This window comes from Leucoraja erinacea, chromosome 7, assembly GCF_028641065.1.
Source record: "Leucoraja erinacea ecotype New England chromosome 7, Leri_hhj_1, whole genome shotgun sequence".
NCBI classification, from domain to species: Eukaryota; Metazoa; Chordata; class Chondrichthyes; order Rajiformes; family Rajidae; genus Leucoraja; species Leucoraja erinaceus.
The window spans coordinates 46,433,887-46,445,946 of NC_073383.1; the positions used below are offsets into that span (position 1 = coordinate 46,433,887).

The 12,060-nt window shown below is 44.1% G+C and overlaps 1 protein-coding gene across 4 annotated transcripts in view; it reads right to left on the minus strand.

Annotated features, from left to right (window-relative positions):
• raph1a (Ras association (RalGDS/AF-6) and pleckstrin homology domains 1a) overlaps positions 1–12,060 on the minus strand; it is a 187,405-nt gene that overhangs the window by 18,329 nt on the left and 157,016 nt on the right. For all 4 annotated transcript variants that reach the window (XM_055638477.1, XM_055638476.1, XM_055638475.1 and 1 more), the window contains 3 exons: positions 5,750–5,848; positions 4,534–4,654; positions 1,299–1,450 (listed from right to left, as the gene is read on the minus strand). In XM_055638477.1, the coding sequence (XP_055494452.1) occupies positions 1,299–1,450; positions 4,534–4,654; positions 5,750–5,848 (372 nt within the window). The remainder of the gene's footprint in view (positions 1–1,298; positions 1,451–4,533; positions 4,655–5,749; positions 5,849–12,060) is intronic.

The window sequence follows — 12,060 nt, forward strand, 5'->3', positions numbered from 1 at the left end:
TTTCTCTCTCCCGCCTTTCTTACAAAGTGACAACATTAGCTACCCTTCAATCCACAGGAACTGATCCTGAATCTATAGAACATTGGAAAATTATCACCAATGCGTCCAAGATTTCTAGAGCCACTTCCTTAAGTAGCCTGGGATGCAGACCATCAGGCCCTGTGGATTTATCAGCCTTCAGTCCCATCAGTCTATCCAATACCATTTCCTGCCTAATGTGGATTTCCTTCAGTTCCTCCGTCACCCCAGATCCTCTGGCCACTAGTACATCAGTAAGATTGTTTGTGCCCTTCTTAGTGAAGACGGATCCAAAGTACCTGTTCAACTCATCTGCCATTTCTTTGTTCCCCATAATAAATTCATCTTTTTCAGTCTTCAAGGGTCCAACTTGGGTCTTAACTAATTTTTTCCTCTTCACATACCTTCTTCTTCTTGCGTATGGCACAGCCTAAAGTTGTAGGACAACTTGTTCTATTTGATCTTATTTGATTGTGCACGCCAGGTTGATTGCATTCGTCAAAACAGGGCGGACCACGTGAAGGTTGCAATCTCCCACCCCCTTCACATACCTAATGAAGCTTTTACTATCCTCCTTTACATTCTTGGCTAGCTTACCTTCGTACCTCATCGTTTCTCCCCGTATTGCCTTTTTAGTTAACTTCTGGTGCTCTTTAAACATTACCCAATCCTCTTGCTTCCCGCTCATCTTTGCTACGTTGTACTTCCCTTTTATTTTTATACTGTCCCTGACGTCCCTTGTCAGCCACGGTCGCCCCTTACTCCCCTTGGAATCTTTCTTCCTCCTAGGAATTAACTGATCATGCACCTTCTGTATTATTCCCAGAAATACCTGCCATTGTTGTTCCACTGTCATCCCTACTAGGGTATCTTTCCAGTCAACTTTGGCCAGCTCCTCCCTCATGGCTCCATAGTCCCCTTTATTCAACTGTAACACGGACACCTCCAATTTACCCTTCTCCCTCTCCAATTGTAGATTAAACTTGACCATATTATGGTCACTATCTCCTAATGACTCCTTACCCTCAAGTTCCAATTATACCATATATACCAATAATATATTGGTATAACTGCTAAATGCCAAATTCTCAGAACACGATCGAAAGCATTGCTTCGTCCAGTTATTCCCCGTTGTTTGACATAATAGATCAGTTTGAAGTTTTAATTCTTTTTCGTGTCTCTTATGATTCAGTCACCATAAATACTCTTATCATTCAAGTTGAAGAGGAACTAAATTGCACTTTCTTTCTGTTTCAGGAGGGTAAATTACTTTCTCTTACCTTGGAGTGCTGTTGTTGCTCTTCCAATTGTGTGCCCCTTTTCCAAGCTTCTGAGAAGATGGAGCTGACAATACTTTGAGAGCGAACATGACCCGTAGATTGCAAGTCAGAAACACCACTGTCTGACTGATTCGAATGATTTGAATGGGATTCTGCAAAAATAAAAATAAATTTGAATTACATCAACTGAATTCCTGATATGCAAACAGCTTGAGACTTTAAATAAACTAACACACATACTAATAATTTGAGACAGAGACTAAGATTTTGATTCTAAGTTTGTATATTTTTTGCAGATCAGGCATGGCGAATTTGCTTGGCGAAGGCATTCAAATTCAAAATGGAGGCGCCCAATGTAGCAATGGAACTTTGTGTGGCATAATGGCATCACGGGGCAAGGCCATACTCAACCCTCTCATGAAATAATTGAAAAATATATTTAGACTGCTAGCTAAACGAAGCCCCCATTTAACCAACTCTAACCATCTATCCGAACGCTTCAACTTGTTCACTCACATTCCGAGAAAGGTTAAATCTGTTTAATTTGCAACAAATGCTGCCGCACCAACATTTTCAGATTTTATTTCAGACTTCTAACAGCTGCAGTTTTTTTTTTTAAATAGCCAAAAACAGCCATATCTCTCTAAACCACCCTCAGTCCTACATACTATCAAATATTCAAACTTGGTAATTATCTACAAACAAAGCCATGATTTAGACTCATTGATTGGAACGCAGCCTTCAACGCCATAATACCAAATAAGCTCATGACTAAACTTCTAGACCTTGCCCAGGGGACTCTATCTGCATGCAACTGGTTTCTAGACTTCCTGATTGGCAGACCTCAGACCATTTGAACAGGTCATAACATTTCCTTCACCCTCAACCTCAACTCTGGTGCCCACAGGGTTCTGTGCTCAGTCCCTTGCTTTACTCACTGTACATCAATGACTGTATGGCCAAGTACAACTCCAACTCGATCCTTAAGTTTGCCAATGATTCCACTGTAGTGACCGGATCAACAACAATGATGAGACACAAAAGTGGTATCGTACATGGAGAAGATGGTAGTCAGAAAATGTAGCAGAATGTTGATCAGTTGGGAAGGTGGTCTGAGGAATGGTTGATGGAATTTAATACAAAGAAATGCCAGGTGTTGCATTTTGGGAAGTTTAACAAGGGCAGCACCTACACACTGAATGGCAGGGCTCTGGTGAGTGTTGTAGAGCAGAAGGATATAAGAGTGCAGGTACGTAGATCCTTGAAAGTGGCAACACAGGCAGATAGGGTGGTCAAAAAAGCCTTTGGCGCATTGGCCTTTATCAGATAGAGCATTGAGTATAGAAGTTGGGAGGTCATGTTACAGTTGTATAAGACATTGGTGAGGCCACATTTAGATAGTGTGTTCAGTTTTGGTCACCATGTTATGGGAAAGATGTTATAGGAAAGGGTGCAGAGAAGATTTACGAGGATGTTGCTTGGACTCCAGGGCCTGAGCAATTGGGAGAGGTTGAGCAGGCTAGGACTTTATTCCTTGGAGCACAGGACGATGATAGGTCTGCAAAATCATAGGAGGAATAGATCAGGTAAATGTACAGTCTTTTGCCAGGGTAGGTGAATTGAGAATCAGAGCACATAGGTTTAAGGTGAAGGGGAAAGATTTAATAGGAACCTTAAGAGTAACTTTTTTTTATACAAAGGGTGGCGGGTATATGGAACAAGCTGCCACAGGAGGTAGTGAGGCAGGTACTATCACAACATTTAAGAGACAATTGGTCAAGTTCATAGATAGGATAAATTTAGAGGTTTATGGGCCATGTGCAGACAGGAGGGACTAGTGTAAATGGGACATGTTGGTCGGCATGGGAAGGTTGAGCCGAAGAGCCTGTTTCCACGCTGTATGACTCTATTAGACGATGTACAGGAGATGTACAAGAGATTGAGAACCTTGTGTCTTGTTGTCAGAACAACAACTTTGCCATTTGACATCAGCAAGACAAGATTTGGTTATTGACCTAATAACATGAGGGGGTGAACACAACCATGTCCTCGTCAATGGAGCTGCTGTAGCAATGGTATCCACACCACCAGCAACCTAACCTTGTCCCTTCATATTAATGTGACAATCAAAAACAACATCAGCATTTACTTTCTTGGACACCCGAGATGATTTGGCATGTCCTCGAGGTTTCTTTCAAATTCTACAGCTGTGCTACAATAAATACATCTTAGCCTGGTGTGACAACTACTATGCCCGAACTGGCAGAGAGTGCTGAATACTACTTAATCCATCACAGGCTCATCACATCCTTCCATCCAGTTCAATTTCATAGTGCGTTGCATCAGGAAGGATAGAAATATCGTCAAGAATGCCTGCCACTTTGACATTCACATTTCTTTCTTCAGGGAGAAGATACAGGAGCTTGAAAACTCCAGCTTCTTCCCCACTGCTATAAGACTCCTGAACCAATCATGTATTTCATACACCCTTCCCAGAGGTGCAGCCACAAACTCTTATTCTTAACTCTACCTCATTCAGTTATTTCATTATTATACTTTTTGTTTTTGCACTACTTCAGATTGCACTACAATCATGCACCATTCCGCTGTTCTGCACTTGTCCACATTATCCCGTCTATATATTCAGTTCCTGCTTAATCCAATTCTGAATGCATGTATTAGCAATCTTCCACGTTTTTAAGGCTAGGCCTAGATTCAAGGGAATTCAAACATTTTAATCAGAGAACTATTTGGAAACTTAACATCCGAGCTGAATAAGTATACACAAGGATGAAACAACTCCCTCCCACCCACCATCTGCTAACAATACTCTGCGATCACCTACAACCCATCTAATGAGCTATGCAAAACATAAATGGATAAATGTTATGTAATGAGACAGCACATCTATTCAATTTCTTTCCTTACAGAATCTATTTTCCACCTGGTATGCACATTATAGATTATTTATAGCGTGCCTTTAAATTGTATGCCCAAGGCAAAACTGTTTCTGCACTTATCAGTTTTTATTTCTTTCAATATTAACAGCAACAGAGATAAGTCTTAATCCATCAGTTAAGGAACTTCCTGTTGATACTATCTGCATTGACATAAGCCTCGGAATTTGTTTAGGATCTAGATCTTGTGGCACCTACAACCCATTTGCAGCAGAAGCGGAAAACCAGTTGTTTGGGTACAAGAATTGGGTACAAGATAAGCACAGAAACCAATTTACCAGGCAAACTGGAAGAACTGGATCCAGATTTCATACTTGTACTGGACAGTGATGACCATTCATATGCAGCTTCAGCCCGTTTCAAAGCATCTTGATAGTTGTCATATAACTGTCTTCCATACTGATGAACAACATTGAAAATAATTATTATTGATCATTAATTGATAAATAAGAATTAATTATTATGAATTGATTATTACCTTGTCAGCGTCTGTGCATTTCCAAAGAAGTATGTTATTGCACTAACAATCCCAAAGTTTACTATTGATTCAGATATATCCAAATCTCATTCTGACAACTAGGATTGTTTAATAAGACCAAAGAAGTACTCTTTCACATTGATAGTGACAGATTTGAAATTTTCAGGTGTGGTGCGCAACCAAGCTTAATTTTCCAGACACAAAGAACTGAAGATGCTAGATTACAAAATAAAAGAAGACAGTGTGCTGGAGTAACTCAGCAAGTCAGACAGCACTTCTGGAGAACATGGATAAGCAATGTTACTAGTGGGACCCTTCTTCAGACTGATTGTAGTGTGGGAGCGGGGGAAGAGGGAGAAGAGCTAGAAAGTGTGCGGGAGAGGGGGCGGTGGGAGATAAAGCTGGAAGAGAGGTGGGGCAGGACAAAGTCTGACAAGTGACAATTGAATACAGATGAGAGGGTTTTTTGATTGGCAGATGGTTAGACTAAGGCCAGAAATGAAAAGACAAAAAGTTTGAGATAACGATAGAAGAGGCAAGAAATGTAAAACCAGAGGAGGGAATATTGATGGAATGGGCAGGAGGAAGGAGAAAATGCGAAATGGGTGTTTGTCCAGGTGGGGCACGGAAAAGAGAGGTAGAAAAAAAGGGGGCACGAGGGAGGCAAGGGAGGCGTCTTTGCAGGTTAGTTACCTAAAAGTGGAGAATTCAATGTTTACATCGTTGGGTTGTATGCTACCCAAGTGGAATATTTGTGCTGTTCCTCCAGTTTGCATATGGCCTCACTCTGGCAATGGGGGCCCAAGACAGAAAAATGAGTATGGGAATGGAATTGGGAGTTAAAATGGCTAGCAACCAGGAGATCCAGAGGGCCTTGGCGGACTAAACACGTGTTTGGCGAAACAATCACCTTGTCCTTGCTTTGTCTCACTGATGCAAAAGAGGCCACATCGTGAAATATTCTACTCCGTTTAAAGATTAAGAAAAACACAGCACCTATCTGACTAACTAGTTACCTTGGCAATATGAATGCCATTCACCCATTGGTGAAGAGTTCTGACATCATCACAGCAGAGGTATTTGATATATTGAGACTTCTTCTGAATCTGAGGATGCTGCAAAACAAAACTTTTATTCATCACACAGTGGAAACATACAAAACTGCAAAAAATGTCACGGTCACGTCCCCCATCAAGGTGCTCCAATCTTCAGTCTCAAGAACCACCATCCTCCAGTGATACCAATAGAGGATAATGCTCGTCAGGGCCTGGAGACTGGAAGACAAATGTTAAACCCACAAGAATCCACCAAGTTTGCCCCATCCAAATATAGGAGGGTGGTCACCCTGTTCAGAATTGATGCATCTTGAATAAATAAGCACAGACAGTTCAAAGTTGGGTGAGATGATGACTGACATCATTAAACACATTGGACATGTTAGTTATCGGAGAGGAGTTTGCAAGCAAAAAAAGGATGGAGCCAACAGGGTTGTTTGCGGTCAGGAGGAAAGGCGAGTGCCACTGTAAACCTTTTAGTAAGAACCTATAGGCTTATCTAAGGTAATGCTTGGGATGCGAATAGAAAGGTCAAGGATTACTGGGGGGGTCTGTGAGGGAAGAAATGTGATAAGTGTCAAGAACAGGGGTTTAATAATGGTAGAGAGAAAAAAGTTAACAGAAAGTGGCAAATATGTGAACATGGATATATGTAGCCAACGTGGATGGCGGGACGTCGATGGACAAGAAGCCAAAGCGAAGAAGTGGAAGCCAAGATACCGAATGGAAACGACGCCGAAAAGCCAAATAACCGAAAGGGCACGACGCCTAATGGCCAAATAACCGAAAGGGCACGACGCCTAATGGCCAAATAACCGAAAGGGCACGATGCCGAAAGGATACTAACCCGAACGGACTCCATGCCAAAAGGACAATACGCAGAATGGACATGACGTCGAAAAGCCGCCGAACGGACATGACGTCTCCGGGGACGGGATTTGTCCGAGACCTCGTCAGCGATTGGTCCAGACCCCCGTGTCCATCACATCACTGGCTGGGGGAGATGGGAGGGTGGGGGGATATTTCATTTTCCTTCGCCGCTTTTGGACTTTCCTGAATATAAAATATAACCCTGTGTGATTGGAACTTTCGGTTGATTTAACAAAATGATGATACAAATTGGTCCCATAGATATTTACACCAACAGTAACGCTGTAACAATTATATTTTGACTATCACAATACATACACTACTGTGCATCTTGAAGGCCAGTGGTCCTTAGGGTGTGAATCGAGAAACACGACAAAAAAATATTACTGTTTTATTAAAGAATATCTTAGCTCCCTGAGTCGGTTCGGTGATATGACAGTACTGGGTCAGTTGCAAAGAAAACCTTTATCAAATGCATTGGGTGAAATTAAACAAATTTCAGAACCAGCTTTCGTCTGATCTAACCGACCGCATCAACTATATTCTGCTTTCCAATAAGAAATACACTCAAGGTGATAGGGAAAATTGTAAAAAATGTGCAGTATCAACAATGCCAACCATTTGCACGGGTTTGTAAGTGAAGGTGCAGGGTACAAAGGCAAGGAGGTTGTGTTGAATTTCGTTAAAAAAAAAGGGTTCATTGTGCACTGCACTGTACAACGCGAAAGCACGGCAGAGAGCACAGACAAGATTTACTAGAACAGTGTAGGAAGGAACTGCAGATGCTGGTTTACACCGAAGTTAGACGCAAATTGCTGCAGTAACTCAGCGGGACAGGCAGCATCTCTGGCTAGAAGGAATGGCTGATGTTTCGGGTAGAGACCCTTATTCAAACAATCTCAAGTACTCTCACCGACGAGAGTTCAGTTCAGTCTGAAGAAGGGTCACAACCCGAAACGTCACTCATTCCTTCTCTCCAGAGTCACTGCCTGTCCCGTTGAGTTACTCCAGCATTTTGTGTCTATTCACAAGTACCCTTTGTATCTCTGTAGAATATAGACCCCGTGGAGGCGTTGTATGGAATTATGTAACTGGTTTGGACTGATGGTCAAGTCAAAAGTCTAGTCAAGTCAAGAGAGTTTATTGTCATGTGTCCCAGATAGGACAATGAAATTCTTGTTTGCAGCAGCACAACAGAGTATTGTAAGCATAAATACGACGGTGGGGAGTTCAGAGTTTGTTTGATGGCGAGTTTAATAGCCGGATGGCTTTGCGGAAGAAGCTGTTCCTGAACCTGGATGTACCAGATTTCAGGCTCCTGTACCTTCTACCTGATGGCAGCAGAGAGATGAGTGTGTGGCCAGGATGGTGTGGGCCCTTGATGATGTTGGTAGCCTTTTTGAGGCAGTGACAGCGATAGATCCCTTCGATGGTGGGGAGGTCAGAGCTGATGATGGACTGGGCAGTGGTCACAACTTTCTGCATTATTTACTGCTCCTGGACGCTCAAGTTGCCGAACCAAGCCACGATGCAACCGGTCAGCATGCTTTCCACTGTGCACCTGTAGAAGTTCGAGAGACTACTCTTTGACATACCGACTCTCCGTAATCTTCTCAGGAAGTAGAAGCGCTGATGTGCTTTCTTTATAATTGCATCAGTGTGCTGGAACCAGGAAAGATCTTCACAAATATGCACGCCCAGGAATTTGAAGTTCTTGACCCTTTCCACCATCGTTCCACCATTGATATAAACGGGATTGTGGAACCCTATCCTACCCCTTCCAAAGTCCACAATCAGTTCCTTGGTTTTGCTGGTGTTGAGAGCCAGGTTATTATGCTGGCACCATTTGGTCAATCGGTCGATCTCACTTCTATACTCTGACTCGTCACCATCAATGATTCGTCCCACAACAGTGGTGCCGTCGGCGAACTTGATGATAGAGTTCGCATTATGTCCAGCTACACAGTCATGAGTATAGAGCGAGTACAGCAGGGGACTGAGCACGCAGCCTCGAGGTGCTCCCGTGCTGCTTGTTATTGAGGATGGCACATTTACACCAAAACGGACAGCCTTAGGTCTGTGGATGAGGAAGTCGAGGATCCAATTGCAGAGGGATGCGCAGAGACCCAGATCTGAGAGCTTGGTAACCAGCTTGGAGGGGATGATGGTGTTAAACGCAGAGCTGTAGTCAATGAATAACAGCCTTACATATAAGTTTCTGTTGTCCAAGTGGTCCAGAGCGGAGAGGAGAGCCAGTGAGATCGCATCCACCATTGATCTGCTGTGGTGGTAAGCGAACTTAAGGTGGTAAGGGTCCAGGTTCTTGTCGAGGTAGGAGTTGATATGCGCCATGATCAACCTCTCAAAGCACTTCATCACCACAGGCATTAGTCATGGTCGATAGTCATTGAGGCACGTCACCTTACTCTTCTTGGGCACTGGTATAATTGATGCCCTTTTAAAGTAGGTGGGAACCTCAGACCTCAGAAGTGAGAGGTTGAAAATGTCCGGAAAAACTCCAGCCAGTTGGTCCGCACAGGTTTTTAAGAACACGGCCGGGTATACCATCAGGTCCAGGCGCTTTTCGAGGGTTCATCCCCCTGAAGGATCTTCTGATGTCGGCCTCTGTGACTGTGACTGAAATACCATCACGGTGAATGGGGGCTCGGGAAGGCACATCAGTGTTCTCCCTATCAAAGCGTGCGTAAAAGGCATTGAGCTCATCAGGAAGTAATGCTTCGCTGACAATTGAGCTGCCTCCTGATTTCGCCTTGTAGGAGGTGATGGCATTCAAGCCCTGCCACAGTTGCCGAACATCCGTCTCATCCAGCTTGGAGCAGAAGTCCCTTTGGGCCTTTTTGATGGCCTTACCAAGGTCGTATCTGGACTTATTGTAAACCTCTGCATCTCCAGACCTGAATGCCCGGGATCTGGACTTCAAAAGAGTGCGGATCTCATGGTTCATCCAAGACTTCTGGTTAGGAAACACTCGGAAGGTTTTTGTTGAGAGAGGTGGAGTGTCTGCTGTCCATATGCTTTCTGTAAGAGTTGTCGATTTACTGCCATTGTTTATGTATCTCCCGTAACCCGTTTCAGTTCAGATGCTTACCAAATCGCATATAAAAAACACGATTAAAGCTCCTTCTACTTCGTCAGGCTATGGATTCAGATCCTAGTTACTCATTAAGTTTTTTTCTTCGCGACATCCCTGTTTCTTTTGACAGCCACTTAAAGTCTATGGTCTCCAGTTCTCAAGTCTAGTTTATTTTCGGATGCGCAAGTGTATTGAGGTACAGAAACAACAAAAAACTTGCTTTCAGCGGCATCGCAGGCACACATAGACAACACACGAAAACATAAATTATACATAAATTGTACAAGACAGTGAAAAGAAAAACACTGTGAAATCAAAACATTATATCAAACACAGCCCAAACTCCGGTGCAACCCGTTCCATCTTAATCCCTCTGCCCGCGATGATTTTGAACCAAATCTCCTCTCAGCCTTCGCTCCTCCTTAAAGACATTCTCCAGCATTGCAACCAAAGTTCCAGGTCACAGGGCTGTTCTAAGAAATAGACACAAAATGCTGGAGTAACTCAGCCGGGACAGGCAGCATCCCCAGAGAGAAGGAATGGGTGATGTTTCGGGTCGAGACCCTTCTTCAGACCGAAGAAGGGGCTCGATCCGAAACATCACCCATTCCTTCTCTCCAGAGATGCTGCCTGTCCCGTTGAGTTAAGGGCCTGACCCACTTGCATGCGATTGCATGCGTTTGGCGCGACCAAACGGAAGCGGAGTTCACGCGAAGTTCGTGAGTGACGTCATTTGTGTCATACTTACCAATCAGCTGGGCAGGAGGCAGGCCGACTGAATTTGGGCATTGCACGGCGTAGGACGGTGACGTCATCACGCAACGCCATGCCGGGCGGTGACATCATCGCGCAACGCCACGTGCTAGGCGTACGCCATCAAGATGCAGCGTAAGCCGTCAAGACGATGCGTACGACCACAATGCGCCTGCGGGCCGACAGGCCGTTGGCGCGTGAAGATTTCGGAAACCGTCAGATTTTCGGAGCCCCGTGCGATGTCGGGACCAACCCTGCACAACACCGCGCTTCTAAGTGGGACTGGCCCCGCGCGGCCATACGGTGCCCATACGCCTCAAGCAACCACGAGGTCGTGTAACTTGCGAACCAAGGTCGTGTAAGTGGGACAGGCCCTTAACTCCAGCAATTTGTATCTACCTTTGGTGTAAACCAGCATCTGCAGTTCCTTCCTACACTGTTCTAGTAAATCTTGGCTGGGCTCTCTGCCGTGCTTTCCCGCAGTACAGTGCAGTGCCCAATATCCAAGCCTTAATGAAACCAATGTTTCAACGAAGTTCAACACAATCTCCTTGCCTTTTTACCCTGCACCTTCAGTTACAAACCCATGCAAATAGTTGGCATTGTTGATACAGCATCTTATTTTACAATTTCCCCTAACACCCTGAGTGTATTTCTTATTGGAAAGCAGAATATAGTTGATGTGGTCGGTTAGATCAGACGAAAGCTGGTTCCAAAATTTGTTTAATTTCACCCAATGCATTTGATAAAGGTTTTCCCTACAACTGACCCACTTTTCCAGCCCGAAGGCAATCGCAGAGCGCAAAACGACCAGTACTGTCATGTCACTGTACCGACTCAGGAGCTAAGATTTTCTGTAAAAAAGGTAATCTTTTTTCATCTGGTTTCTCGATTCACGCCCAAAGGACCACTGGCCTTCAAGATGCACGGTCGTGTATGTATTGTGATAGTCAAAATATAATTGTTACAGCGTTACTGTTGGTGTAAATATCTATGGAACCAATTCAGATTATGTTAAATTTTGTTAAATCAACCGAAAGTTTCTATCACATGGGGTTTTATTTTATATTCAGGAAAGTCCAAAAGCGGCGAAGGAACCCACCCTCCCGTCTCCCCCGGCTAGTGATGCGATGGACACGGGGGCTGGACCAATCGCTGGCAAGGTCTCGGACAAATCCCGTCCCCAGAGACGTTATGTCCAATCGGCGGCTTTTCGACGTCATGTCTATTCCGCGTATTGTCCTTTCGGCATGGAGTCCGTTCAGGTTCGTATCTTTTCAGCATCATGCCCTTTCGGTTATTTGGCTTTTATGCAGCGTGCCCTTTCGGTTATTTGGCTTTTAGGCGTCGTGTCCGTTCGGTATCTTGGCTTGCACTGCTTCGCTTCGACTTCTCATTCTTCGACGTCCCTTCCGGGTACCCTAGCCAAATTTTGCGCTAAAGAGCACAAATCAGAGCTGTGGACTCTGCATTGGTAGCTTCCAACATGGGTTGAATTTATTATTTATGCTAAAATACAATTTACAGCCGAACTGGGCAGGGATGTAATTGTGGC